Source organism: Varanus komodoensis, unplaced genomic scaffold (genome assembly GCF_004798865.1).
Source record: "Varanus komodoensis strain SLA01 unplaced genomic scaffold, ASM479886v1 scaffold67, whole genome shotgun sequence".
Classification (NCBI taxonomy): Eukaryota; Metazoa; Chordata; class Lepidosauria; order Squamata; family Varanidae; genus Varanus; species Varanus komodoensis.
The window spans coordinates 2,812,526-2,840,518 of record NW_025336308.1 but is presented as its reverse complement, the minus strand read 5'-3'; the positions used below and the strand labels follow the sequence as shown (position 1 = coordinate 2,840,518).

Genomic DNA, 27,993 nt, shown 5'->3' with positions numbered 1-27,993 from the left:
AGTGCTGAACTGGAGTACCTGTGGCGCCTCTCCGAGCCTCTGCTGGCAGCACCGAGACGGCACGCGGTCAGGCTAGGCCAGTACGCTTTGGCAGCCGCCTTCCCTGTGAATTTGTCCAGCCGCAGCTCAGAGCCCTCCAAATTGGTGGCCATTGCGGCTTTCTGTCGAAGTAGCTCCGTAGCTTAAGAAGCACTTCCTTTTATCTGTCCTGAACTCTGGCTTGAAATCGGTTGGCGGCTCCGCAAATGGCTTCCTTGAGCTCTGCTCAGAGGAACCTCCGCAAAGAAGGCAGTACGCTTTGCATATGGCTTTGAGGCCGGTTCCTCCCTGGAGGCCTTGTGAGTGCCGGGCCGCCACATTGTGGCCCAACAGGGAGGCAGACCTGCCTCCTTAGCTGCAGCGTGGATCCAGCCGGCTGGCTTCCCGAAGGCCTTGCGGGAGATCCCAGCCTCTCTCAGGACTAGGGGGGTCCTGGCCCAGCGCTGAAGACCTGGAAATATCCATGCGTGGGGGGGATTATTCTTCTGTCCCCCCTCGCCCTCCCCCGGGCTTTCACATCTCTATCCTGGACCAGATATGGTGGCTCACTCCTAATATAAATGGAAGGGGCTGATGCTTTGGAAGTTTGTGTATTTTGCAGGCATGCGGATTGCCTGGCTAACTGCCATGGCAGCAGAGAGAAGTCCAGCTAATACTCTCCTCCTCTCTTTTTGCAGTACTTTACTGGCTTGGAGTGTGGACACAAGTTTTGCATGCAGTGCTGGAGTGAATATTTAACTACCAAAATAATGGAGGAAGGCATGGGACAGGTAAAATACTTTTCCCCATTATGTTCGTGTTGGGGGTGGGAACGGCTGCAAAGTCACACCTCATGGCTGGGGCTCGTCCCCGTCCTTGCAGCAGGGAGGTTGGGAGCTCGTCGGCTTAGTCCTGCCCTGCCCTTCTGAGACCAGACCCAACAGGCGGCCTCTCCAGGCTTTGGAGTGGCGAACAGGATTGTCTGACCTCATCCTGTTGGAGGCACAGGGCCGAGTCAAGATCGATCACTCGTCCTCCATTCCCTGTGGGACAGGCAGTCTCCTAGGAACTACAATCTCCTGGTTAGTCACCAAGGCCAGCCCGACTTTATGGACTTCTGTGTAAGCTTTTCTTGGGTAGGGGGAGAATATTTGCTTCTATCTTCTGTGTGTTTAATGGGGAATGGTGAGATAAGAGCTAGAGATTTTATTTCTGTCAAGGGTCATTCTCCCTTGGTAGTGCTTTCCTGTCTGCTGTCTGCCGTCTCTCTCCTCCCTCTTTTTGCCACCCCTCTTTTCTTCTCCTCTCTCCTTGCTGCCACTTTTTACATCCCCTCACTTCCTCTTCCTCCCTGCAGGGTTGCTGGGGAAGGGGCAGGGTGTTCTGATCAGAGGTCCAAACTGATTGCTTGCAAAGGGCTTTGAAAATGATGCCAATGGCTGCCAGTTGCCCATCCCTGGCTTAGACTGTCCCGTAACTGTTTTGTTCTTGAAGGGCTGCTTCAGCTTCCAGAGTTAGTTCTTAGAGTATTCATGGCCATTTAAACTAATCAGACATTATTTCTGACATCTCTTTTCCTCTTCTTTGCCACCCTCTCTAGACAATTTCGTGCCCTGCTCACGGCTGTGATATCTTGGTTGATGACAATACAGTTATGTAAGTACTCTAGTTGATTTGTGATTGCAATAACATCTCCCTTCCTCTCTGAAGCCCTAACATGGATTTAAGAGTGCCAGCTGGCGGTTGTGTTCTGACCAAAGGTGTGTCAAACTTGTGTGTGGAGTCGAGGGCACTTGGACCAGTGAACACCCCGGGAGCAGTGATCCTCTCTCATCATCGTCTTGAAAGTCACTTCATGCCTTTGCGTTGCCATCTCCTCCTTTTTGCTTGCCGCAAATGCTTGAAAGAAAAGTGGCAAGAATTTAGGTTACAAGGGTGTTATAAGATTTCTAGGTTAGCATATTGGCGTAAACAATATGTAATCCTGCAAGGAAATATGTCCGGTTCATTTGGCAAGGGCTTAAAGGAGTGGTGGCACTTAGGAGCTGTCCCAGCCTGTCCCGCTGAGTCACACTTGGGGAGAAATGTGATGGATCCACACTATTGTGTGGTTTGCAGCCGTGTTTGCCCCACTTCTTAGTCACAAGAGGCAGAGTACAGCTGGCAATCTCCTTTTCCTCTGTACTTCAATGGGCTGATGGTTCTTCAGGAAAAGAGGAGGATGGTCCATAGCGTTATCAGATGTTGCTGTAACACTCCATTCCTGTGGCTAGAACTGATGGAGCAGAAAAGTACCGGGGTGGGGAGGATAAGAGGAATTGCAAACTTGCAAGCTGCTTTGAAGATGGGAATATGTCTCTGTTAATACACATGGCTTTCTTTTTGTACAAACTCAAAAGGATGGTTGCTGAAGTTTTCATCAGCTATTTTTACAGGTTATAGCAAGAGACTGAAGTGTAATTAAGTCATCTAGTAAATTGAGTTTGTGAAGCTGCTGCCTCGTAATACACGTGTTAGTCAGCTTCCTTATATAAATCTTTCCTGGAATGAAATGTTGGCAGTAGAGAGATTCTTCTTTCATTTCCTTTGGGTTGTGATAGCTCAAATTAAAATTGTGCTTCTTCATCAACAGTTGTTTCTTTGCATGCATTTTACACTGTGCTGGAGCTGTATGCATTCTGAATGTGTGCAGTTGTACTCTTGTCACCATGTGCAACCTGTGTAAAGGATTCCAGGGATGTTGCATAAGCTCGGAATAGTCTGATCACAGCCCCGTTCCAGTGCTTGATGCTTCTCAGCTGCAGAGCTTTGGTTCTGCAGCCGGGGTTCCCCTTCGGCGGGGGACGTTTATTCAGGCTTCCCCTGCACACCTCAAGAGCAAAAGGCGCAGTTGCGATCGGCCTTTTCCCCCAGTAAACCAACTGCGGATGATCTCGCTCATGGCAAACCATCCATGGAGAAGTGCTGGTCCAGCGCTGAGAGCAGGCACAGCCGGCTTGGCCGTTGTGCAGCGCGTCACGTCTTCTTGCACTGTCTGCCCAGCCTCTTGTTCGTCAGACGTCCCACCTGCTCGTCTTCAGAAGCGCTCGGAGGTCCCCAGATGGTTTCCATGCAAGTACTTGTCAGAGCAAAATTGTCCCAGAAAGAATTAAACCTCCATGGCCATTTTGTGGGCCATTTTCTTGTTGCTCTTTTTGGTGTCACTCTAAAATCTTCAAGACGATGAGATTAAATAAAGGGCGTCTCATTTTTTCCTTAAAGCTGCCTTTAGCTTATCTCCGCACGCAGAGCAGTGCCACGAGTAAGAAGTGTTTTCTGCTTTGCTATTCGTGCGGAGCCGCACGTGATATGCTGTTGATGGTTCTGCTGTGGTCTGTATCAGCCTTCCCCAGCTTGATGCCCTCTGAATCGTCTGGGCCGCGGCATCCCTGACCATTAGCTGTGCTGGCTGAGGTTGATAGAAGCTGATGTCTGAAATATATGGCGTGTTCCAGGTTGAGTGCAGTTGTAAACACCAGTTATACGCCTGTTAGGAGCCTGCATTTCGTATTTGTGCCAGGTTATGAATAAACAAAAGGAATAAGTGTCAGGTGTTGGGTACACCAGATAATTCCTTTCTGCAGTTCCCCTTAATTATTTCCCTGAACATTGTGGCTTGCTAATTAATTTGTTTCCTTAGAGTGTACTTTGGGTGATTTATTGTCATGAACTCTGAAGGAACCCCCCAGAATATTATGGATATCTATCCATTTGTGGTCACTTTTATTAAGGAATAGCTTGGTTTTCCAAGCATTTCCTGTCCTCCTGTGTTCCTTATAGTCCCTTAAATGTAAAATTTGATCCACTAATGAAAAGCAGAAGGATGTCTGTTCAGAACCTGAGAAGTGGCAGTTTTACCTAGAAATATTGAGGATGACCAGAGTGTTCATATTGCACCTTCATTATTTTGAGTTTTAATCAACAAGAAATTGTAGAGTAACTCCAGTTTGTTTAACCCATAGGCAACCCAGAGTTTCCAGGGTCGCATGTTGCAAAACCTACCTAGCAATTGGGCATTCATTGGTTGGTAATTAAAAGCACAGACAGTGAACAGTCCCATGCACGTCGCTTGGCCCCCAGCAATCCTGAAATTCCATAGCTCTGGAATTGCTGCCATGACATACAAACTGTGTTATTCCGTGGATTTTATTACTGAACGTTGGCTCACAGTGGCCTGGCATTTCTCTTGGCTGGCTTGCCGCTGTGTTGCCTCTCTGGTTTTTCTGAATGAGGATGCAGGAAGGGCAGAAGGTGGGAGGCAGGAATGCTTCAGGTTGGTTCTAGAGAATATTTGCTCAAAGCTTTCTCTACAGCTGCTTACTGGGGAAGATAAACAGTGGGGGAGAAGCTTCCCCAAAGGGCTGCTTGCTCACCGTTTACCAAGATGGTTTTGTAGTGTGGCTGCAGCAGCCAGGATGGGTGGGTGGTCTCACTTGCTCTGCACGAGGCCGCAAAGCCCTGCAGGCATCATGCCCCTACAGTCACCCTCCCCCAAGCTGGTACCCTCCAAATGTTTGGGAGCACTACTCCCAGCATCCTGACCATTGGCTGTGCTGGCTGCAGCTGATGGGAACTGAAGTCCAAAGCATCAGGGCTCCCATAGAACCACCTGAGGAAAGGGTCCCTGACCGTAGGAAGTTTGACCGTCTCGGCCCCAAGGGACCAGAGCTTTCTCCATCAGCCAGCCGTGCGGGGGTCTCCCACAGCAGGAGGCGGCGGAAGAAATGCCGAGAGGCATCCCTGTGTGGCTCGCTCACTGAACGATCTGACTTCAGAACCTTTTTCTCTTAATGGAAAGGAAACTCAGTATGCCCGACTGCTTCTCGTCAGATACGATATCAGTACTAAAATACATCATAATGTGATGCTATGTTTTTGTTGTGTTCTCACATATATTTTTAAAAATAGATTCTCATGGCTAACAAAACAGAAAACATCCTTGCATGGTCATGTTGTTGAGGTGCTCCGTTGACTCGTTCAGCGCCTCTCCCCGAATGGTCTCCATTCTAGCCAGTCTCCTTAGAGGAACTGGTTCCCGAATGGACTTATCCTCTTTTCCTCTCACACCCTTTCTGCTTTTATCCTTTCTTTAGATTGTAAGCCTGAGGATAGGGGCTATTTTGGTCATTGCTGACCTTGTATTAAGTTGCTTCAAGAGTGCTTTGGGCCGAAGGTTAGTGGGGCAAATGATCCATCGCAGGCTGCAGTTTGGGACTGAGATAATAGTGATAATTATACATGGTGAGTCCTCACTTGGAGGGTGAGACGGCAGTGCGAGCTTCTTGAGTACCATGGGGTGTGTCAGCAGTGATCAGCACGATCGATTGTCCACTCCGACTTGTCGACGCCTTGTTGGACAACTTGACCTCCGAAGGTGGGATCACGAGCAGCACCTGCTCCCCGCAGGCAGCTGTCCTCTTAGGTTTCTTGTTAAGTAAATCCACTGAATCTGTTTTCGGTAGTGTTTGTATTGCCTGCATCGGTGCGAAAAGGTGCCATCAAACCGTCGGTTGGGCCTTTGCCACACATGAAGCAATAGAAGTGCTCTGTCATGCCTGGTGCTGGAGCCAGTCAGATTCCCCGTTTGAGGGTGCGGCGTTCCGGAACTGAGATGCTACAGCAAGAAGAACGTCTTCCCGCCGGCCCCGGCCCACTCTGCTTCAGGCGGTGGGGCTCGGAGCTGGGCCTCTGTGACTGACCTGAGCAGTGCGGTGGGATTTTGTGGGAGAGGGCCGGCCGGCCATCGGGTATCCCAGTTTTGGGCTGTCTGGGGCTTTAGATTCCCACCAGCGCAGTGCGTTGGGCCTGACCATAATCGTGATCTTCCCTTGGTTACCAAAGCTGCTCTGTGTTCCCAGTGCAATATGGCTTCTGTAAGAACCCGCCAGGAGAGATTGTCCTGAGGCCTGGAGGAAGGTGTCATCCGGATAGCCTAGCTCATCGGGTCCAGGAGCACCGGGCCAGTGGCCCTAACAGATGGGGCGAATGATGGTGGTGGGGAACTGGCGGTGAATCTGGAGGGGACAGCCGGGGGAGTCGGTGGCCTGCGCAGACTCGGGGTCTCCTGGAAGAGCAGGCGTATGGCCTGGGAGTGTTTCCTGACCTGGCTTTGCCCCCGCGGTCAGGAGGATGTCTTACCCTTCCAGCGGATTTAGTGACTGCACTCTGCCTGGAGAACGAGTCTCCGTTACACATCCCTTCGTAACCTCTTGGATCAGTTATTGCAGCCGTCCCCAGCCTGGTGCCTTCCCGCCACGTTTGGCTGCAACAGCCAGGATTCCCAGCCCATGGCCCTGCTGGAGGGGTATTCTGGGAGTTGTGGTCCGGGTGCTTCTGAGGGCCATCAGGAAGGCTGAGTCGCTGCGATGTGCCTCTGTGGTGGGGCTGCTTTTGAACGGGACCCGGAAGCTTCAGCTACACGGTCCAGTTGCTTCCCGTTTTGGTGGGTGTTGGTGTGAGGGAGTGTGCAGCACCAGCATTCTGAAGTTTGCACAGACATCTTGTCACCTTCGAGGTCTAGTTATTGTCTGGAAAAGATATGCTAAGACTAGGCTGCACGAGTCTTTCAAAGTGCCTGCACCCATATGAACCCCAAATTCTAAGGGGTTCTCAAATTCCTCTCCAGATTTTATCTGCCAGCCACGCCAGCCGGCACCAGCATGCCGCTTTCTGTGCTAGCACACCTGCTTTATAACTTGTCCCCATCTAAGGCCCCTGGTCTACTTAGAGTAGTCTAGTTTTTGGAAGTGCATTTGAACTAGCTCAGCCTTCCTCAGAATAGTACTGCCCAGATGTGTCGGACTACAACTACCAGCATGCTTCAGTTAGCCATGGCTGGCTGAGAAATGCTGGAAGTTGTCCCGACACCTCTGAAAGACCTGAGAGCGGGAAAGGCTGGGCTAGCGTGGAGGAGCCCATTTGGACAGCTCCCCCGCCAGCCGGCCTCGGGTTGTCTTGGATGACCCCCATCGGACGATGTTGAGGGGCTTCAGCTTGTGACGCGCGAAAAACCGCTGCCGTCGGAAATGAGACGTGCCCGGCGTGTTCCTAACCTTAAAAAGTGGGACATGCCTCTCCAAGGGCAAAGCTGCCTGGGGGGAGAGACGCACTACCTTGGTCAGTCAGCAGAGCAGACGGCTTGCCGGAGGCGAGAGCAGCCTTGCTCAGCCAGACGCACTTGGCCTAAGCCAGCACCCCGTTTCCTGCAGCGGCTGTCCAGGTGTCTCCTGGAACCCTCACCATCATTCGCTCATATTCAGTAGAAACGGTCACGTTTTGGGCAAACCTCGGGGCTTTCACGAAGGAGATGTGCTTGTCTCAGAACTCCGTGATGATGATGAATGCATTGCTCAACATGTTCGTTTTAGGCGCTGGCTTGCTTAAAGTGTCGCAGCTGTAGAGCTGAGGTGAAACTTCGTGGTCTGGCACTGAATGCAAAATCAGAAGTCTGATTTCTGTTATGGTGCTCCAGTGATCACACGGTGGAGTGACTGCTACCCACACGCCGTGTCTCCAGTAATGAATGAAGTCTGCTCAGAATTGTTCTTATCTGCCAGCTTATGGGAAATATTTAATGTTGAACTGCTACTTGCGCTAGATAGTGTTTTGCCTTGACGGTACGTCGCTTTTAAATTCTAAAGTGCACCTTTATCAACAGAGAATCCCAGAGCACTGTATGTGGGATTAAAATGAAATAAAATACAACAAAAATAAGAACTTGAGTACAGTAAAACTTGGAGGCTTATAACTCTTCAACCTGTGGAAAGACACTCAGTTTAAAATACATGGCAATTAAAAAATGCATGGTACCACAAGGAAATTTAGTGCTGGTGCTAGCTATACCTCTTTTGTATAGAGGCTTCATCCTTCCCATTAGATTCGCCATGAAGGTTGGTTGTCCCAACAGCATTGCCGGATGTAAATGACACGGGGAAAGAGAGCTGAATTTTATGACCATGCTGAGGGTCTGTCCACTGACTGACTTTGGGATCAAAATAAAGATTAAGCAGAATTGGTATCTGAAAACTGCTCTGGGTCTCTGAAGGAAATGGTGACCGGCATGCAAATAACGCTGAGTGGAAATCAGCAACCGGGAAGGAATAAAAACGAACCGGGTGAGGCAGCAGAACATTCATTTCTGCTTCTAAATGTGGGGATCAAGCAAAGGGATTGCACTTTAAAGTGTTGGGGAAATAATAGCGTCAGCTGCTAAAAAAATGGGAAACACGCTGCTCTGGTGTCTTCTGGCTTTTGCCAAACTTTATAGTTCATATAAACAACCAGTTTTTGAATTTGAAAAATGAATGTACTCAGTGAAATGTTCTGTTTTTTACTTCACAGGCGCCTGATCACAGATTCAAAAGTTAAATTAAAGTACCAGCATTTAATAACTAATAGTTTTGTAGAGGTGAGTGTTGTATTTAAAATGATATGCTGAAGAAATTAACTGTGATACCAGGGAGTTGTCCTAGTTTTTCACGTCTCTTACAGCAAGGACTAGTGGGCAACTGTTTACAATTTGGTTTCAGATTTCAGAGAGTTGGCTAGCTATATATTTATACATGATTTTGTGAAAAGGTCTTGCCTGAAAAGTAGCTTGGATGATGATGGTTTCATCGAATCCTAAAATAGGAGAGTTGGAAGGGGCCATGAAGGCCATCTAGTCCAACCCCCTGCTGGTGCAGGGCACCAGGTCACACCATCCCACCCAGATGGCTGCCCAGTTTCCTTGAATGTCCCCAGTGTGGGAGAGCCCACCCCTCTCCAGGTTCCACTTTTATGCTGCCCTCACAGCGAGGAAGCGTCTGCTGATGGGCTGGGGTGGGTTTTGTAGCGAAACGGTGGTAGTTCCCTGAAGCTGAAGTGCAGCTTTGGGCAAAGGCGACTTGTGGGAAGGAAGGGGCTGTTTCATAACTTGGCATCTCTTGTACCTGCTTGCTAAGAGAGAAGCTCCTTCGAGTTCCGTGGGACCGACTTCTAGAAAGGTATATCTAAGACTGCCGCCTCTTCCTGCATATCAAGATCTGGAACGCTTTTCTTTCCCCAGTGCAATCGACTGTTAAAATGGTGTCCTGCTCCCGATTGCCACCACGTTGTTAAAGTTCAGTACCCTGATGCTAAGCCTGTTCGCTGTAAATGTGGCCGCCAGTTTTGGTAAGCATTCCCCGTGCTCGGGACTTGGGGCTGATGAAGCGAAGCGGCAGCGTCTGGTCCCTCTCTCAGAAATGCCCTCCGACAGAGCAGGCTCGAGCTGCAGCATGTGACCAGAGTGCCCAGCACGGACCTGGCCAGTTCCATAAACCGCTTTTGCCTCCTCTCCCCCTGCGGTCTGCCAGAGAGTGCGAAGCTCGAGACTGTCCAGCACCCGGCAAGCCAGAGTATAAGGCCCGCAGCTCATGGACTTGGTGGGCCGCAATCACACAGGCCCGCCCTGCAGGGAAATGCCAGGTGTTGGTGTTGCGTAACTGCAGGCTCTGTGTTGTTGCATCTTTCTTCCAGCTTCAACTGTGGTGAAAACTGGCACGATCCTGTTAAATGCAAGGTAAGCATTTTCCGTCTTCTCCCCCGGTCGTGTGGACCTGGGCCAGTGGTGGCAACGTAATAGAGCTTTTCTGCTTAAATGCTGGAGTAGCGATGTGGTAAAAGGCCTCTGTGACTGTTGGCAGGACTGCTCCCCAAGTGGCATCAAAGCAGGGACAGCTCGTGCGAGCATCTTTGATCGATGCGGAGGTCTCATTTCTTAGCTAGGCTGGTTACCTTAAGTCAGCCTCCCCAAACCGGGTGTCCTCCAGATGCTTGGCTCTCCTGCTCGGTCAGCCTCAGCCAGCACGGCCAGTCGATAGCGGGAAATAGTGGAAGTGGCACGAAAGGGTGATGAGAAATTACTTCTCTAGGACTGCCTAGTCAAGGCACCCAGTCTTACTAACAGTTGTACGAGATAATCAACATCCCATTGCATGTCTTGAGTCTGGAAGGATGCGGCTTGCATTACAGGCTGGGATATGCACAGGTTTTTTTTTTTTAAATTCCAACGACCCCGTGAGCTATAGATCTATGTTTGCGGGATGATCTTTTACAGATGATGTTAACTGACGACTTAAAGACCTTTCAGTTACACCTCAGAACAATTCTTTTCTCCCTCTTCTGGCAGTGGTTAAAGAAGTGGACCAATGATTGGATTGCAGCAAATACAGAGGTTTCTGCTCTTTGTCATGGTCTCTGTGCATCACACATACGGGTGCTGCGCCTGCACAGTGCTTACATTCAGGAAAATTCTCTCAGCTTATTAATATTTCTGGCAGAAATGCTGCACACCCCCCATAAATAGGTGGAGTTGCTGCCCAAACACCAGTCCGTTTTGGACCGCCGTTTGCTGTGCCTCAGGTTCTCTCAGTCTACTTTTGATTTCCCTCACAAATATCTTTCTTTCTTAAATCCTTCCTTAATCTTTCTAAACCCTTGTAGAACTTTTCTCTATTCAACTTATATCCCCCTCTGCCTGTTATTCCCTTAATTCCTCTCCCCCCTCAACCTACTTCTATTCCCCTAGCAACTCCCCCCCCAGCATTTACTTCTTCTCTTCTTCCTCGCTCTTCTTGTTCTTTGTCCTCTCAATGGCGCAGCGTTCTGCCTTTAAAAGGAGTGCACAGTGCGGAGTGACAGTGCCATCTTCAGACACACACTCGTTCTGCCTGCTGTGTCTCAGAGAAGGGCACCGGGTGGACAAGTGTGTCCACTCTCAAGCATTCATGAAACACGCACACAGAAATTGTGAAAGTGGACTGAAGAAAGAACTCTGGGACAGAGCTCGTCTCGCCATGAAGGCGGCCACTCCTGGCAAATCTACAACTGAAAAAGGTGTGGCTGAGCACTCAGAGTTGGTTCCTGAACCGATGGTTAAGAGCTCTGGGACTGCAAAATAGTGTCCTGATCAGTCTCAGACTCCCAAAAATCCTAAGGAGAAATGTAAACATCTTGAAAGCAAAGAGCCTGAAAAGGAGAAACGTCCCAGGAAGGAGAAGCCAGAAACAAAAAGGCAAGCGGCACTCCCACGCCATGCCGCTTACTCGGAGGCTCCACCCCACATAGAAATGCAACTGAGCCCATCAGTACTGCGAGCCTCCAGTTGGAGTCCCATTGGTACGAACGACTCCGGACTGCCTCTGCATTGTGCGGCAAGGCCATCACCACGGCCATCTCCTTACTCCCGGGCCAGTCCATCTGGATCGCGTGCCCCAGACCGACACTGCGCATGCCCATCTCGGATGGAGAAATTCAGGAGCCTCTGGCACACTCTCCAGTCCCGCCTGAACCATCAGTACAGGTGATTCACAACCCTCAGGAGCAAGTCCAGCGTCTTCACACGCCTACACTGTATGGACCGCCTTCCACTGAAGCCTTTCCAGGTTCAACGCACAGATCCACCCCTGTGTTCAAACTGAAGATCCCTCAGTACAGGAGGAGCCAGTCTTGGATGTCCCCTCCATTTTGAGGATATCGACCCGGATTTGCATGAGATTCCTTCCCACCTTACAGACCTCTGTATCCATTGCCTGCTCCATGTTGTTGACTGCAACAGCCCACAGATCTGCCGTCGACATCTCGGGATGAGACTACCTCTGCTGCCCATCCAGGGGAAGAAAGATCACCGACTTGCTCTCCTTCCCCGAGCACGGTCTGCATGTCGGACACGGATTCTGGGGCTGCTGAACAAGCGAGCACTTCACCTGACCTCAAGGTGTCGACACAAGGTCTGGGATCGCCTGGAGAAAAGCACGGGCCATTTTTCAGAGCAAGTGACTCACACGGCAATGTCCCTGGGATTTGACATCCAGTGTCACACTGACCCGGAACAAGACAACATTTATGATGCTATTAGGAGAGGACTACCATTCATCCCCACACCATGGCAAGCAAGGATGGATAAACAGCTGTTCATCAGTTACTCGGAACATGGCAGAGCAACACCCATAGGACCACAGCGCTTGTCCAGGCGGGTGGTCGAGACCATCAAGGTTCCTTACCGGCTTGCCAAATGAGAATTGCTGATCACCCTGAAGGGGCACTCGACCGGGGCCGTCACTGCCTCGTCAGCTCTACATGCTGGCGTGACACCACCGGACTTGTGCAAAGCTGCAACACGATCCTCCCCAGGTACCTTTGTCTGTCACTCCCACCTTGACGTTAAAGCTCGGAAAGGCGGCTCCTTCGGTCATGCCGCCCTCTCGACTCTCCTGCAATAACAGCACCATCCCACCTCTTGGTGGGGTCAGCTTGCTGATCACCCATGTGTGTGATGCACAGAGGCAACGAGCAAGGAAGGCAGGTGGCTTCCGTGTGACTGTTGTTCTGTGAGTGGTCTGCGCGTTCACACAACCCACCCGCCGGCCCCAAGTCAGTGTTTGTGGTTGGATCGAAATGAGCCGACTTCCCAATGTGTCAGCACCAGGTGGGGAGCGACTGGTTGGCCTCCAGCTGGGCTGGCGAGAGGGAGGGTGGGGACTCCACCTACTGATACGAGGGGGAGGGGGTGCGGAGTTCCCACCAAAGGTATTAATAAGCTGAGTGGACTTTCCCGAATGCCGGCACTGAGCAGACACCCGTATGTGTGAATGCACAGATGAGCGATAGTTACAGGTAAGCAGCCTGCCTTTCCCCGCGGAATGGAAGTGCTCGGCAGGGCTGCTTTTCCCTCGCAGAGACACAGTGCCACGTCTTGCGTCCTCACACCCTTGGCGGGAACAGGTGTTCTTTATTCCAGCGACCCTGTGGACTGTGCGCCTCTCTTGCGGGGAGATCCTTTACGTTTGACGTTAAGCAATGACTGAAAGAGCTCAGAACAATTCCTTTCTCCCTCTTCTCACAGTGGTTAAAGAAGTGGATTAAGAAGTGTGATGACGACAGTGAGACTTCAAATTGGATTGCAGCAAATACCAAGGTTTGGCGGCTTCTCCAAATTTAAAGTGCTCACCCTTTGCTGCTAGCAGAGACGCTGAGCCACATCTCGCTTCTCTGTACCCTTTGCAGGAATGCCCCAAGTGTCACGTGACTATAGAGAAGGACGGCGGCTGTAATCACATGGTCTGTCGGAACCAGAATTGCAAAGCAGAGTTCTGCTGGGTGTGTCTTGGCCCTTGGGAGCCCCACGGGTCTGCCTGGTATGTTTTGAAAGAAATGCTTCTCGGGCTTTGCGGCGAGTCTGGCTGTGGCACCGCATTGGTCTCTGCGCTGCACATAAAGGTTTCCCTTGCAGGGATTCAGGCTCGCGAGGCCGCGGCTGGTGCATGTGCACAAGTGAGCCGTGCTCCCCATCGCGTGCTTTCCTGAGCGTGGTCGCGGGGCTTGTGTGCCAATGAGCCTGTGCCCTGGCGTGTTCTCCGGAGGCAGCCAAAATTACCAGAAGGGCTTGTGCTCATATCTCCGGCGATGTACTTCCTGGTGACAGGCTGCCGTTTGGGTGCCTCAGTGAGAGGAAACTAGAGCGGCGACAGTAGAAATGTCCAGTGTTCATTTAAAAAATCTATTTTCAGGTACAACTGTAATCGCTACAACGAGGATGATGCAAAGGCAGCGAGGGATGCCCAAGAGGTGAGTCCATAACATTTGGCGATCGAGATGAGCGGCCTCAGTGCGACATGGTCCTGTGGACGTTTAGGCGGAGCAAAGGGCTACGATTCCCAGCATTCCCCAGCCAGCACAGCGTAGCCGGTTGGCAGATGCTGGGAGTTGTGGGACTTTGCGTCGTCGTGCCCTAGTTATATCGCCCGGTTTGCAAATCCTGGCTGAGCACGCGAGCATGGAGCACAGCCGGCTTCCAGGTGAGATTCCACAAAACTGTGGAACTTTGACCGAAGGGGCCAACTGTTTTGTAATTCCTTGTGGATGTTGAAATTCTGGCTCACTAGTAAAACGATGAAGTGTGAGATGAGAGATCCTTTCCACAAAACGAATGCCCTGCGTGGTTCTCATTTCCACCTCTGTGGTCTCTTTACTGTGTTCCGCGGCCTTTCTGCCGTGCGTTTTCACTGAAAAGCCCTGTCGCTTTGGCGGCTGCACCTTGGGGTCGCTGCGGCTCCTGCCGCGCTCACAGTACCTTTTGCAGGGCAAGCGGGGCACTGTCCCCCAGCGCTGCCGCCATGCATTCTGCGTCGCGAGCGGGCGGCCTCCAGCAGGAGCCCTGCTGCAACAGGCGGGGCGCTCGGAGGGCGCGCACTGTCTCCCCGAGCCTCCGGACGCTGCCCCCTGCCGCTTGCGTAGCGCACAGAGCCGTTCGGCTCGGGGCGGTCCGCATTTCCCTCCCCCTCCCGGGCGCGGGAATCTTGGGGGACCCGCTGCACTGCGCGCACCACGGGGCGCTGCCCGGCCGACCCGTGCTGTGCGGTGAGCCCTCCCTCGCGGGGAGAGCCCTCTGCCGCTACGCTGTTTCCACGGTCGATTCTCTTTGCCCCAATGGGAATTCACGCAGCGATCCCGAGCAGCCCTGCAGAGGTACCTCTTCTACTGCAACCGCTACATGAACCACATGCAGAGCCTGCGCTTTGAGCACAAGCTCTACGCCCAAGTCAAGCAGAAGATGGAGGAGATGCAGCAGCACAACATGTCGTGGATCGAGGTCCAGTTCCTGAAGAAAGCGGTGGACGTCCTCTGCCAGTGCCGCGCCACACTCATGTACACATACGTCTTTGCCTTCTACCTCAAAAAGAACAACCAGTCCATCATCTTCGAGGTAAGCCCGCCTCCGCCGCGGCTGGCCCGCTTCCGCGCCTCTGGCGGGTGCAGGAAGAGCCCCGGGGGGCGCCAGGCCCGGAGTCCTGCTCTGGGCTCAGCCACTGGCTTCGTGGTCACCGCACATCCGAAGCGACCTGCTTTATTTCCGGTACAAGCACAGCAGGCGTCTCCCACTCCCACTCCCACTCCCACTCCCACTCTGGACTGCTGAGCCGCCGGGCATCTCTTGGCACGTGGAACGTGTCGGGCTGTGGACAGTTTGGGTTCTGCTGCATCGGTCGGAAGGATGCTGGCTTTGGTTTTCCTCAGCTGCTCAGCAACCGTGCTGGCCTCGGCCACGTGTTCTGCCAGCTGTGCTCGAGAGCGGCTCTTTTTGGTGTGCTCGACGAGCTTGGCAAGCGTCCAGTCCTGAGAGGCCTGCCCCAGAGGGGGTGAGCACGGCAGGGACACCAAGCTGGTTCAGACCAGGTGGAATGGCCACTCCAGGAGGGCCTTGGTCGGGGGAGGAACTGTTGAATTTTTGTCTTCGTTTCTATGAGCTAATTATATTTTTCTGTCTTGTTTTTTAATGGTTGACTCTCCCTTGTGAAAAGTGTTCTATTGAAAGGCATTCTGTGATAACTGAAAGGAAGCATTTCTTGAGAATCATGGCCTTAAACACAATCAGTGCAAGTTTAGCTGGAAAAAGCAGTTTCTCAGAGTTGCAGGCCTTCTTTCTGTCCTTCACCCTTCCAATAAATCTTCATTTTGACAGCAAACTAGGAAATCTGAGAAAGACTAAAAATGTTTTTGCCTTCTGGTTTGTACATTAACTTCAGCTGGTTTGTTAATTTCAGCCCTAACTGTGAGGTAAGGAAAGAGTTCGGCGGTGGGGGAGCCCAGGGTCAGTCACATTGCACTGTTACCTTGCTTCAAAACAGGAGGAGTGGAACTGTCATTAAGAACTGTCTTGTCTTAATGGTGAAAAAGTGTTGACTGTTTTACCGGAATAAGATGGTCATTAGGCTTCTTGTTGATGGCTGGCCTGGCTTGCAGTTGAAAAAAAAATCCAGAAAGCAAGTTTCTGTCAAAAACTTGACAGGAAATGTGCTGTTAAACTTCCTGTGTCGTACGTAGACCAAATCTGAAACCCCCCTCAGGACTGGAGGGGGGGGGGACGTTCCAAGAAAACTTCAGTAAGCATCTCCTAGCAAAGGAGTGGCCCTCATGAAGGGTGCCCCGCCATTCCTTTGTACTCCTTATTTTAGCGTTGTTTACAAGATGCTCCTCAGTGCACGGAGCCGCCTGGGTGACATGTGCTTGGTTTTTCTGTTTACTTTCTAGAATAATCAAGCAGATTTGGAAAACGCTACTGAGGTCCTTTCCGGGTATCTGGAACGAGATATATCCCAAGATTCACTGCAAGACATAAAGCAGAAAGTGCAAGATAAGTACAGGTAGGGTCCTTCTTCACTACAGGTGATTTGCCCATGTCTGAAGCCTCCCACGAATACACCTTGAAACCAGTTTAGGCACATCATGCCCTAGCAGGTGGGTAACGGCTGAGCGTATTAATGAGAGGCGGAACCAGTTTGCATGTCGTCAACAATGTATGGTTAACAACTTGGTCCGTGGGGTCCCACACCCTTGCACTCCCGCTGCCAAAAACAACCACTATGGTGCCCGAGCCCCAAACTCTACGTTGTGGGACATGCCATCCCAGGCAGGCTCTTTCTTCCAGCTCAATCTGCTGGGGAGGACTGTGTGGTAGGAAGCCCATCTTCTAGTGCAGGGACTTCCGCTTCCCAGCATCCTTGCCCTTTCGGCCATCTTGGCGGTCGATTCGGGGAGCTGATGTCCAAAGCATTTGGAGGCTCCCTTTTGCCTCTTGCTGCTTTAGTGCACCGTCTCCAGAGCCTTTCCTGGGGATTACCCAGCTGTGAGATTAACCAGAGGCTGGACTCCATCTCCGATTACCTCCCATTGGAACTGGGCAGCGGTGTCGCTGAGCCACAGTTGTCTCCTCCTCCTCCTCCAGCGCTGCACAGATATTTTCCCCTGGAAGTGTGCTCTCTCCGTGTGCGCGTGCGTGTGCACGGTGAGCAGCCGTCCTCGTGTGCTAACGGCTCTTGTTCACCCTTGGCTTGGCAGATACTGCGAGAGTCGGCGAAGGGTCTTGCTGCAGCACGTGCACGAGGGATACGAGAAGGACCTGTGGGAATATATTGAGGACTGAGACTGCCCGCATAAAACGAACTCTGGAAACCTCTCGCCATCTAGAGTGCTCATGCAATTAAAGCAAAACACACACAAACGGGGCACTACGCCTGTTACACCGCTGGTCTGTAGTACCGGAATTCTGTTTTTGTTAACGGAAAAATTTAAGTAAATTATATTGTAATAAAAAAAGGTAGATAAACCATTGTACAACAGTATTCTAGGTGGCCAGTAAGTGTGACAGACGCACTAAAAAAACAAAGCAACCCTCCAACTTTAACTTGTAACGTAGCTTCATTCTCCAAGCTGACTTCTCCCCTCCTTTCTCCTATGCGTATTACAGATTAAATTTAAAACAGTTTCTTGACACTGCTTTTCATGTCCAACCAGCCATTTTGATGTTCTTTGGTATGAGATTTCCCCTCCCCTCCCATCTGCTCCCCTCACACATGCACCAGTTCATGGGTGAATGTTGTTTGGCTTATTGTAAAGGAGATTTGGGGAGGGGTGGGAGGAGGGGGTACACAGCGAGGAAAAAACTTTGTATATGACTTTTAAAAAACAAAGAGGACAACACAGTATTTTTCAAAATTGTAAATAGCGCATATGCATGGACAAAGAGCAAGCGTGGCACGTGTTTGCATAATGTTTAATTACAAAAATATTTATTCTTTAAAATCTTCAAGATGTCTATTTGCTGTGCATTTTTCTTTCCGTTTGCTTTTTACCTGGAATAGGGATGGGCGGTGGGGCAGCGTGTGCTCCTGCGATGACTCTCCTTCCCCCTCCCTCCCTCCCTCCCTCCCTCTCGGTGTCGAGAGAGACCCTGGCCCCCCTCCTGCGGCTCCTTTGCAGCTATTCCATTGTTCGGGTGTGTTCATTGCTGGCAACGGACACCGTCCCATTTGCACTTCCAACTTTCTGGCGCAAAGCAGCTCACCTCGGCCTGCGTTTCCCATTTGGAAACAACAGCGTAGCGATTCAGGCTGCTTTGCCTCTGCTCAGAACGCCCATCCCTCCTGCACGTCGGGACATCCACCCTGCCTCTGGCTCATAGTCGTTTATAGGAAAGGTTAGGACTTTTCTCTGTGGATTGAAGTGCTCAAATGGAACATTCCGCGTTGTGTTTTCTTTGTCAGTTGTGAAACACTGAAAACAAAGATGGAGCTGCTGCGAGAAACCGTTTTGGGCTGGTTTGTTGGGATAAGTGCCTGCTATAGCAAACACTCCATCGAGCTGCGAGGGTCTGCATTCTGTGAAGTCACCGGGTGTCTCCCCCCCCCCCCGGACAGAAGAGTTGAGTTTCAACTAAACTGGCATTTATTGTCTTTTTTTCCTTTTTAAATGAAAGCTATATTAAAGCACCAGTTGGAAGCAGTTCAGTAAAGCTGCCCCTGCATGGGAGTGCCTTTCTAGTATGTTTTTCCCCTACCATGGCAGTGTTTACACTTCCCAGTTGAGAGGAAAAATTTGGATCTGCTGAAGCAGTAAAATCACAGTCTGTGTAAAGTTGGTTTCCCAAAGGGCTACTTCTGCTATGCTTTCACGTAGAGACTGGCCAGGATCCAAAGATCTGTTCGACAAGTTTCATGTGCACTGAGTGATGCTTCGGATTGCTTTTCTGGGACAGCAGCTCTCCCATGCAGCCTGGCAAAGACTTGGAAAACCGCAGGGAAATGCAAAAAGGGAATTGTTGAAAGAGCATCGGAGTTTACTGCAGGAGTGCAAGCTCTTGAGCCTAATCTAAGACCGCGTGGCTTGTGTATCGACTGAAGTTGGAACTTTGCCTCGGTTCCCATGCAACTTTGCTGTGACAGGGCTTGTTTGCTTGTGGTTCACCTGATCCGTCTCCAAAGCAGAAACAACTTTATGCCTGCTGTTGGGGCTGAGAATGCTGAGCTTCCTTAGTCAAGTTGCACTTGCAGAAGAAACAACTCCAGAGGAGTGGCACTTAGTTCGTCAGAGAATTTTGCGCTCGCATTGAGCGCAGTGCCGCTGTGCTGCTCAGATGCCTCTCCAGAGGTTTTCCGCCACGTCCTCTGCCATGCCTTTGTACACTGCCACCCAGGATTGACTGAAAACTTCCAGTACAGTTAAGATTATCTTTTTCTAAGGTTCTTTTAGCATCTTTGCTTGGAAATGAGTTGATGAACAGGTGGCCATGCTGTGTGGGTGTGTAAAATGGATGAATGTATTCATGCTTCCCGCCCCCAATTTTTCTTGTTTCTAAACAGCTTGCTCTTGCCATTCCCTTCTCTCCATTTTTTAAAAATACAAACTGTATATAAATGTGCTGTATCTTCTGCTTATGAAGACCATACACTTTCCCCCCCCTTTTGGTGGCGGGGTGGGGGGAACTTCCTAAAACTCTAGGTTTAAGAGTGAAACTGCTTAAACAGAAATTCTTGTAAAGGCTTACTCAGAATCTAAACTCCTCCCCCCATCCTTAAAGTCCCTTTTATTAAAATAGCAAATACTTGGCAATGGAGATGCTACTCTCAAGCTTTGGTTGGTGCAATATACTAAAATAAGGTTTGTGTTGACTTTATCATGGGCTAATTGAATGAAGGTCCTCTAGCCACACAAGACAGGAGAGCAGAGCATGGTCTGTATTTAGCACCCACCCTCTTCTATTCCACTTAATTCACAGCAGCTTTTTTTTTTTGGTAGTGTATATATCAGACAGTCTTAATTTTTCAAAACCATTTAACCCTGAAATGTTTTAGTACAACTGCTGTATTAGAAATCTGTTATTGCGTGAGATGGAAGCGATGCTCTTTCGAAAACCTTTCCATGTACAGGAGGATCTTGTTATCCAGCGCTTGGGGGTGGCGAGACAATCGGGCAGGGCTGTGACAGAAGACTTGTAATCTGATTTCTCCATCTAGAGAGCACCTCATGCTGTGGAAATAACTGTTCTTGGACTTCATTGTAACTGCTGGACTGTTCCGTGTTAAGGCTAAACAGAGGGAGAGAAAGCGTTCCTAATTCTAATAAACTTTTATTTTGTTATTTCATTAGTTTTTTGTGTTTGCTTGCTGTAATTTGTCTTCTGCTTTTAAATGGGAGCAGGCATTCGTTCTACCTCCTCGCCCGTTTGGAAGACCTTGCTGCATTAGTAAAGCTAGACAGAGAGAGAAAGCGCGTCTGTGTGTGCCCAGGCAGCCAGCACGGTATATGTTGATAACTTTTGGAAAACGTTCCACTTTGGAATACAGTAAGGAGAACAGATGGAATAAACAAGAGGTTGCCATTGCCCTGGAACAAGTCGGGATCCAGTGGGGCGAAATGCTGCCCTTTCCCCACATGTAAATGTCAACAGATTCGTATATGGGAAAGGGGTATGGAATGCCCGCCTTGTTATGCTACTCAAATAATTGGGCCCATAATTGTTTGATTCTGGGGGTGCGTCTTTTGCACAGTCCTTGTTCAACACAAGGTGGATCCCAGTGTCTGCCCACTCCTGATCTTCTGAATGAGCCTTTAGTTTCAGGCCTTTAGGTCAGGCCTGGCCTCTTGAGTGATGCTGTAAGTGAAGCATGAGAACTTGCCTGCAGTACCAATCGTAATGGATAAAACTGGAATGTTTCCCATTAAAATTTCACACACTCCAATTTCAAATAGGGCAGACAGAAAGTGCTGTAATTTAGTCTTGGGATAAGTCCAGAGCCAACACTGCAGTGTAACATTCATGTCACAAAGATAAAAATAGCAGTTCTGAAAACTTGAGTGTCATTGGAGTCAGCCTTTTTTCGAGCACCAGGTAATCGGAAGTGCAAAATGATGTTTGGGAAGATTATTTGTAATATTTGAGGGATGAGTTCTGGTGATTGTCTCAAACTTTTTCATCTCAGAAATGTTGAAACAGAAACCTTTTAGTGTTCATTCTTCTGTCTGCTTTTTCCTGGGTAGCTAGTAATTTAGCCTTGACAATGCCTTCAACACAGTTGGGGATTGTTTCCATAGAAACAGGACTTCTTTCCTTCTGCAATCCATCTTGCTGATCATGAAGATCGCTAACAGCTGAGGCATAACTGTTTCATCCATCTTTTCCCCTCAGACATCCTAGGTCACTTGTATTGCACCTGCTTCTGAAATACGAATCTAGGTGCAAGTGTGTTTCATTCAGCTTCTGGCAAATTTGCCTTGGTGTGGAGCTTGATAATCAAAACAAACAAGAAGTAACCAGGGTGCTTCTTGTGTTTACAATGCAACCGCTGGACACAAATTTCATTAAAATTGTTTCCATAAAATGCTGAAAGTTGAATAAAATAATAGATGTGAAGGTCAATACAGAGCCGTAACCTAGTTTGAAAGATGCAAACTTTTTCTATGAATATGCAAGAAACACCCGTTACACCTTGAAAAATGAAGAATACAGCTATACCATTCCATGTCTGAAATTATGGGCTCCTGTGGTGGAGTCTTGTTCTAAAGTTCTTGGTTTGCATTCAGGTCTTGGCATACTTTGTAAACAGCTTCCAACGGTGCATTGCCACGGCGTGATGCACATTATAGGCATGATGATCTGCAGTTCTCCAGGGGTTGATCAAGCTGAGCATTTTGATACTTTCTGTGATTCTCCCATCCCTGTTCATATAGTTGTCATCTAACAAGCAGATTACAATAGAGCAAGCCAACGATTGTCCATTTGAAATCTTACAGGCACACTTGTGAGGCCCCACAAGTGAGGGGTGAGCACAGCCATAGCTCAGTGGTAGCGTCACCCCTCAGCATTTTCAGACGATTTGGAAGGAATTCTGCCTGAAAACCTGGACTAGGCAATACTGAGCTGCGTTCAATGGGTTGGCTGGGTCCAAGGCAGCTTGCTATGTCTAGGAAGAGCAATTGTCCTGCTAATGCTACGTAAACCTGTGGAACAAATACTCCAAAATAAATTGCCTAAACGCATAATCCTACGCAAGTTTGCACGGAAAAAAGGCCTACAGTTCCCAGCACGTCCCAGCCGGCGTGGCTGCGGGGCGCTTTTGGGTTTGTTTTGCATGGCAACCTGCCTAGGCTTGTGTCTTAGAGGCAAAGTGCACGTGTCCTGTGCTCGCGTGTTCATGCTATGCTCGTGTGCACGCGCTCGGAGAGGCAGAGCGGGCGGTTAAGCGAGTGCGCACGCGCGGCGGAGCGGCTCCCGCCTGCAAAAGCGCTGCTGCAACTGGCCGACGGGGCCGCAACGACTCTGCCCTCTTTGTTCTGGGCTCGGACGTTGTGGCGGCGCCCGAGCTTCCTCTGTCCCCGCGAAGCGAGCCCTGCATTGCCGGAGCCAGGACTAGGCTGCCCCGTGCAGGGAGGATCGCTCGAAGGGAGGGGAGCCAGTCCAGTACTTAATTGACGCCCCTCGAGTTGGTAGCGTCCACGCCACGCTCATCGTCAGCGAGGTTTCGCTGGGCGAGCTCAATCCAGAAAGAGGGGGAGAGGGGAGCATGGAGGAGTTCCCTGTGCCGGAGCTAGATGGCTCTCCGCATCCCCCTCTGTCTCGCGTTCTCTCGCCCGCCTCCACCCCAATGGGCCTTGCGGCAAGAGCGCTGACATCACTTCCTGCCCCTTCCCTCCTCTTTCCTTTAGATCCTATGAGCGGGATTGGAGGGAGGGAGGCGTGAGCGGGGGTTACCGTGACAACCAGAGAGCGGGCTTCTCGCGCTTCCTCGCGAGAGCTTCCGCGTTGCTGGTCGCCTGGGCAACGGGCAACTAGCCGCGGCTCCCTGGAAGTTGAGAAGCCATGGCGGAGGTGGCAGCCCGACCGGTGAGGGAAGGGGCCCCCTTCCTGGCTCCCGCTCCGTCTCCCTTCCGCGCGGCGGGTGGGGTCTCCCGGCGTGGCCCGCTTACTCCCCGGAGGTCAAGGCGCCCCCACGGGCCCCCTCCTCAGAGAGCGTCCCCTGCGCCCCGTCAGCGGCTGGGCGCCTTCTCGCCGTGGCCACCCCTGGTGGGCCCGGGCGCGGAGGGCAGGGGCGCCGAGGCGCTGCCGCCCTTCCTCCTCACCCCGCCGCCGCCCGGGGCCAGAGCGAGGGGCCGGAGGACATCCAGGTCGCAGTGGCAACCAGGAGGAGCGTGGGGGGGGGGGCTTCATTGGTCCTTTCTTCGGGTATGGGGCCTTCGCAGGGCCCAACTGTAGCTGTGTTTTATGCTGGTCCGCCCCCCAGCTGCCCCCGGTCTGCTAGAGCTGGATGTGGCCTCCTTTGAAGGGCCTGCCCTGTTGTTTTACAGAAATGATTCGTGCGCGTGGGGAGGTGTTTTTATAAAAAGATTATTTATTTAACTGTCAAAATGTTGGGTGTATACAAAGGTAAACCATAGGCCATAACTCTCCTTGTCTTTCTCCATTTTTACTGCTGTTTTTTTCTTAAATAAATAAAGGGCAATAAAGGATGGAATAAAAGGACAATGAAATAAGGAATAGGTACAGAGTGCCCTTTGATGCCATCTGTCTAAAACTGGGGTTCAGAATCACAGGCCCAGTGTGGCCTTCCTGATACTGAATTGGGCTATTAGGTTGCACAGTTGATACTCCCCTCTGCCTGCGAACACCATTTTCTTTGTTTTCTGGCACATTTTCCCCATTGCAAAAGGCAGAAATGCCTTTCCTAAGTTTTTGTTACTGACAAAGCTTTAACCAAAACATGCTGGAATTTTGGGCCTTGAGCCCCTTTGCCTCCAGCCCCAAGCAGCATAGGAATGCAGCTCCCAAGAGCTTCTTCAAAATCAAATTTGATCCTCAGAATGGAACCCCTGCTCTAAACGCTGCCTGATGGACTGAACCCAGCGAATGGCTCAAAGTTGCCTACTGAGTTTGTGGCTGAGGGGGAATTGACCCTCTGGCTCTCTGCCTGTGTGCTACAGTGGTTGCTGGCATGAATAGAATTCCTTAAATTGCTCAAAGTGGTTCTCGCACATGATGTTGCAACCATTTTTACAGTAGCTGTATTGCAGATGGTGTGGGGAGGGCTGAGCCAGTGAGTGGCCAAGATCACCCTCTAAGCTTCCTAGCTGATCAAGCAGGATCTGAAGCGTCAGGTCAAATTGCTGCCTCGCACTGGTTTCCATAGTGCTTTCTTAAGCGTGTGCCACAATAAGCTTAAGAAGATACTATGACAGACTTCAGGGCGCATCATGCTTCCTGCCAGTTCTCCGCTTTAGCACTTTAACAAATGCTTCACGTGGCTAAGTTATTGCTAGCACTGCAGATGTCCGATCTTTGTCTTTCTTTTCATGTACTGTGCCTGCAGAGGTATTTCTTGCTTTAGCATAAGGAGGAGAATTACACAGACTGACTGACTGTCTGTCTGTCTGTCTGTCTTTCTTTGCATACAGTCCGCCAGCCATACAGCATTTATATTCCATCCATCCCCGGACAGTTTACAGCATTAAAATAAATAGAAAGAATCAGTAACAGAAAATCACAATAATACATCTGATAGAAGCATCAGTACGCCACAACAGACCCCGCAAGGCCAATAAGCACAGCCCACAGCAAACCCAGAGCAACCACAACCAGGTCAGTCTGGAGGCATCGCAACAGTATCAGATTCACATGGTGCTATCCCAGAGTTGCAATGCTTTTGACAAAGGAAATTGGTCTTGCTTCTGTTGCATGTGGAGGCTACCTGGGAATGGATGCAGCAAGATCAGCTCTAGTAATATCCCCACTAATAAACCATTGAAGGGAACTGGGAGCTCCGTGTGCTTCTTTCAGGAAAGCTTGTAGCCATACGGCTCACGTTAGCTCTCCTCTCTGAGAGGAGGATACGTGCAGCCACTTGAGGTAGCTGGGTGGATTGTTTGGCTTCACACTTACAGGTGCCGTATGCCACACTTTCCTATTAGTCTCATGGGGAGAACGACCATCGGTCTGCCCTTTGTTGCTTATTGTTTAAATATATATCCTGCTTAAATTACCAGGATAGCTTGCAATAGCATGACTAAAGGAGAGCACAAGCCAATAAAACACAACAATCTGGTGAAAACAGCAGATTTGTAAAAGCTGCATAGGAATACAAGGCACAAGTCAAGGCGGAGCAAAACAGCATCTCTTAAAAGCTGCTGAAAGTGAAAAGGGCTTCTCCCCGGGCCAGGATGACATTACGCACCAGGCAAGCCCCTCTGAGAGGAGATTCCAGGGGGCAGGGGGCCATTACTGAAGAGGCTCTGCAGGTGACAGAGGCGGTAGGACATCTTTTATGTTTGCTTTCATGTACCAAGTGTCCTGCAAGCAGAACACCAGCAGAGCAGGGAAGATGCTTCTGCTCCCAACTGTTTTCTCCTGTGTGCCCCTGTTTTCTAATTGTGGTGCGCTGCAGAGGGGAACGAGAACAGTGAAAAAATCCGATTTCTTCCATCTTGGCCTGAAATGAGAAGCGTGCAGTTTGCCACCTTGGGACTGTCACTTCACTCTACTTCAGATGTAGATGAGGCCTTCATGTGGAGAATGAACAGAAATCTTGGTGGCAGGTTTACTGATTTAAGCAGTGCTTTTTCATGGCGCTCTGTCACAGTATCGGATTTGTTGAACTGTCCTGTAGTGCTTCTTTTTAAAGGATATGACTCAATGAAACTAATTTTTTAGTGGCCACAGCTGGAGAGTTTAGTTAGAATCTGGATTTTTTGTGGGCATATCACGGGATTTTTCATAGCTGTTTTTAATAATGATTTTGGCTTGGTATGACAAATTTGATATCAGGATTACAATCAGCAAACCAATTGGCTGGCTTGTTCTGTTTGACTAAATTTGGTAGTACAGTAGGCAAATTTTGACAGCCTGATTGTGGTTTGAGTTTTACAGGCTTTAAAAATGCAGTACAGTCCTGATCTAGCACTGTTAGCTTTGTGTTCCAGGATAGTATTTACTTACCAGATTGAGAAAATTATTTTAAATATATATTTTAGGTAAACTATTCACTTAAGCTATTCTCTGTTATTTGTTGCTAATGCTAGTATTTAATAACAGCAATTCTAAAAGGCTTGAGTTTTTAACACTGTCCCTCCAGACAGAGGTGCATGAGCTGCAGTGAATCAAAGCGACCACTGGCTTGGCTAAACAGAATGTTCTTTGTTTTCAGAGTTGTGCTCCGAGCCTGAGCACTCCCCGCCCCCTGCCCCCAAAACTCACAAGTTGTTTTTTTCAGTGCATTTCTGAGTTCTTCTCCCAGTAAATGTTTTTCTCAGTTGTTAATATTTTTAAGTCAAATTGCAAACAAGCACTTTATAACTATTAAAAGATAGCAGAGCAAATAATCAGATAAAAAGCTTATAGAACCTCAACCTTTAAAAAGTCTGGACAAACAAACGAGGTCGTGCCAAAAAGGCAGTGGGTTTGGTGCCAGCCAGATTCCCTGGAGAAATATTCCAGGGGCGGGATGCCACCACTGCAAGACCTGCAGTGTGACTCATGAGCAGCGCAGCCCTGCAGGAGGGGGACCTGAAGATGGGTGTCGAAAGATCAAAATATCCCGGCAGGCTGCCAGAACTGCAAATACGAAAGCAGGCTGGCCTGCTGGGACCCGACAATGCCCAGGCACGGAAGCGGCGGCTTTTGCACCACGCTGTCTTCAGACTGGGCACGGAGAAGGGGCAGCCCTCCACTGCCAGGCAGTCCACTTGCCTGTACGCAAGCCCCTGTTGTGTGCAGACGTCCGGTGAGTTGGTGTGCAAGGCTGTCTTTGGGTCACAAGGTCCCAAGCAAGGTAGGACTTCAGAGGTTAAAATTAGCACTTTTAATTGGTCCACTGAAACATTTCACGAGTGGGAAAATGTGCTCCATAGCGTTGATCTCAGTTAGTGACCATGCAGCTGTGTTAGCTGTGTTCTCCAAACTTTCTTCAAGGACAGCCCTGCCTACATCGTATTAAAAGCTTGGTTAGATAGGGAGGATATAAATGTACTACTGCAGCTTGTTGCAGAGGGCATTGGGATGCCCTGTATGACACAATGAGCCCAGTTACGTCTTTGAAGAAAAGTGCTTGGGTCATTCTCAATAACAGGCAGTGCTGCAGTTTCTGGGACGTGGCGTGGCCTCATTCCCTCCCCTGCCCTGACTTGTCCCCTGTTAGCAGGACACAGCAATTTAAAAGGCTCTGTATTCATGTTGTGGGCACATAATGGATGATGCCTGTGAATTCACTGACGGTGATCAGGGCCCCTCTCCGTGCACTTCAAATTGCCCTGCTTCAGCCTGGTACTCGGGCTACAAGGGGACCTGTGCGAGAGCTGAAACTGATCAGCTTTCAAGCAAAGTAGAAAGAACTCCCTAGTCCGTCCTAGAGAGGTGAGATGAGCAAAACTCAAACTCATTTGAGTTTAGGATGTGCCTAGGCTCGCACTGTTAGAGGCCAACATTATGAGTGTATAGACAAGCCTAGTTTTTTGTGTTTCATTTTTGTCTAGCAGTCACTGTTAGGGCATGGGGTGCATCCTTTTGAATTCTAACACAATTTTACTGCTCTTTTGTATTATTTCAGACTGCATCTGTACTGGCCACCACAGAGCTTCCAAAGGCCCGTGCAGGAAGAGGTTTGTTTTATCTTGTACATAGATACTTATTTCATGAGTAAAGCAGGTTGTAAAACAGAATTACAGCTGAATACTCAGTTGAATTACATGATAATATAGTAGATTGGCTGCTACATTAAACCCCAGTGGCCATGTTTGGAGATAACATAAGTGTGGCTTTTTAATAAGCCCTGGTTAAGAAGCTCAAAGTGGGAGAGTTGCTTCAAGATCCAAGTTAGTAAACTGACATTAAACTACAATTTCCTCAATTAAGATAAACTGCAGACTGTGATTTAATTAAACCAGAATGTTAAAAGGGAGGAGGTGAATGTAGGCAATGTGGATGGAACACACAGTCTTGTTACCTACTCCTGGCTCTTAAGTGGTACTTTAGTAAGCAAGGAATTGGGTGTTTGAACCAGGCCAGACATTATGTGCATGGAGATGTCTTCATTTGAGTAGTTTTGCTCAGATCTAGGAGATGTCATCTAATCACATTTTTCAGGTTGCTGCCATGCA

The 27,993-nt window shown here is 49.7% G+C and overlaps 2 protein-coding genes across 5 annotated transcripts in view; both read left to right on the top strand.

Annotated features, from left to right (window-relative positions):
• ARIH1 (ariadne RBR E3 ubiquitin protein ligase 1) overlaps positions 1-19,992 on the top strand; it is a 29,601-nt gene extending 9,609 nt beyond the window's left edge. The window contains exons 3-13 of one of the 2 annotated variants that reach the window (XM_044450456.1): positions 717-809; positions 1,619-1,674; positions 8,398-8,464; positions 9,104-9,210; positions 9,556-9,598; positions 12,923-12,994; positions 13,084-13,214; positions 13,587-13,644; positions 14,510-14,782; positions 16,108-16,220; positions 16,915-19,992. In XM_044450456.1, the coding sequence (XP_044306391.1) occupies positions 717-809; positions 1,619-1,674; positions 8,398-8,464; positions 9,104-9,210; positions 9,556-9,598; positions 12,923-12,994; positions 13,084-13,214; positions 13,587-13,644; positions 14,510-14,782; positions 16,108-16,220; positions 16,915-16,999 (1,098 nt within the window). In that variant the 3' untranslated portion in view covers positions 17,000-19,992. The remainder of the gene's footprint in view (positions 1-716; positions 810-1,618; positions 1,675-8,397; positions 8,465-9,103; positions 9,211-9,555; positions 9,599-12,922; positions 12,995-13,083; positions 13,215-13,586; positions 13,645-14,509; positions 14,783-16,107; positions 16,221-16,914) is intronic. The other variant, XM_044450457.1, reaches the window with a different exon arrangement.
• Positions 19,993-22,595: 2,603 nt separating this feature from the next.
• The window catches only part of BBS4 (Bardet-Biedl syndrome 4), a 29,115-nt gene continuing 23,717 nt past the window's right edge, over positions 22,596-27,993 (top strand). Inside the window, exons 1-2 of one of the 3 annotated variants that reach the window (XM_044450537.1) lie at positions 22,596-22,735; positions 27,444-27,495. In XM_044450537.1, coding sequence (XP_044306472.1) covers positions 22,712-22,735; positions 27,444-27,495 — 76 coding nt within the window. In that variant the 5' untranslated portion in view covers positions 22,596-22,711. Of the gene's footprint in view, positions 22,736-26,477; positions 26,622-27,443; positions 27,496-27,993 lie in introns of those variants that run through there. The other 2 variants (XM_044450535.1, XM_044450538.1) reach the window with 2 other exon arrangements.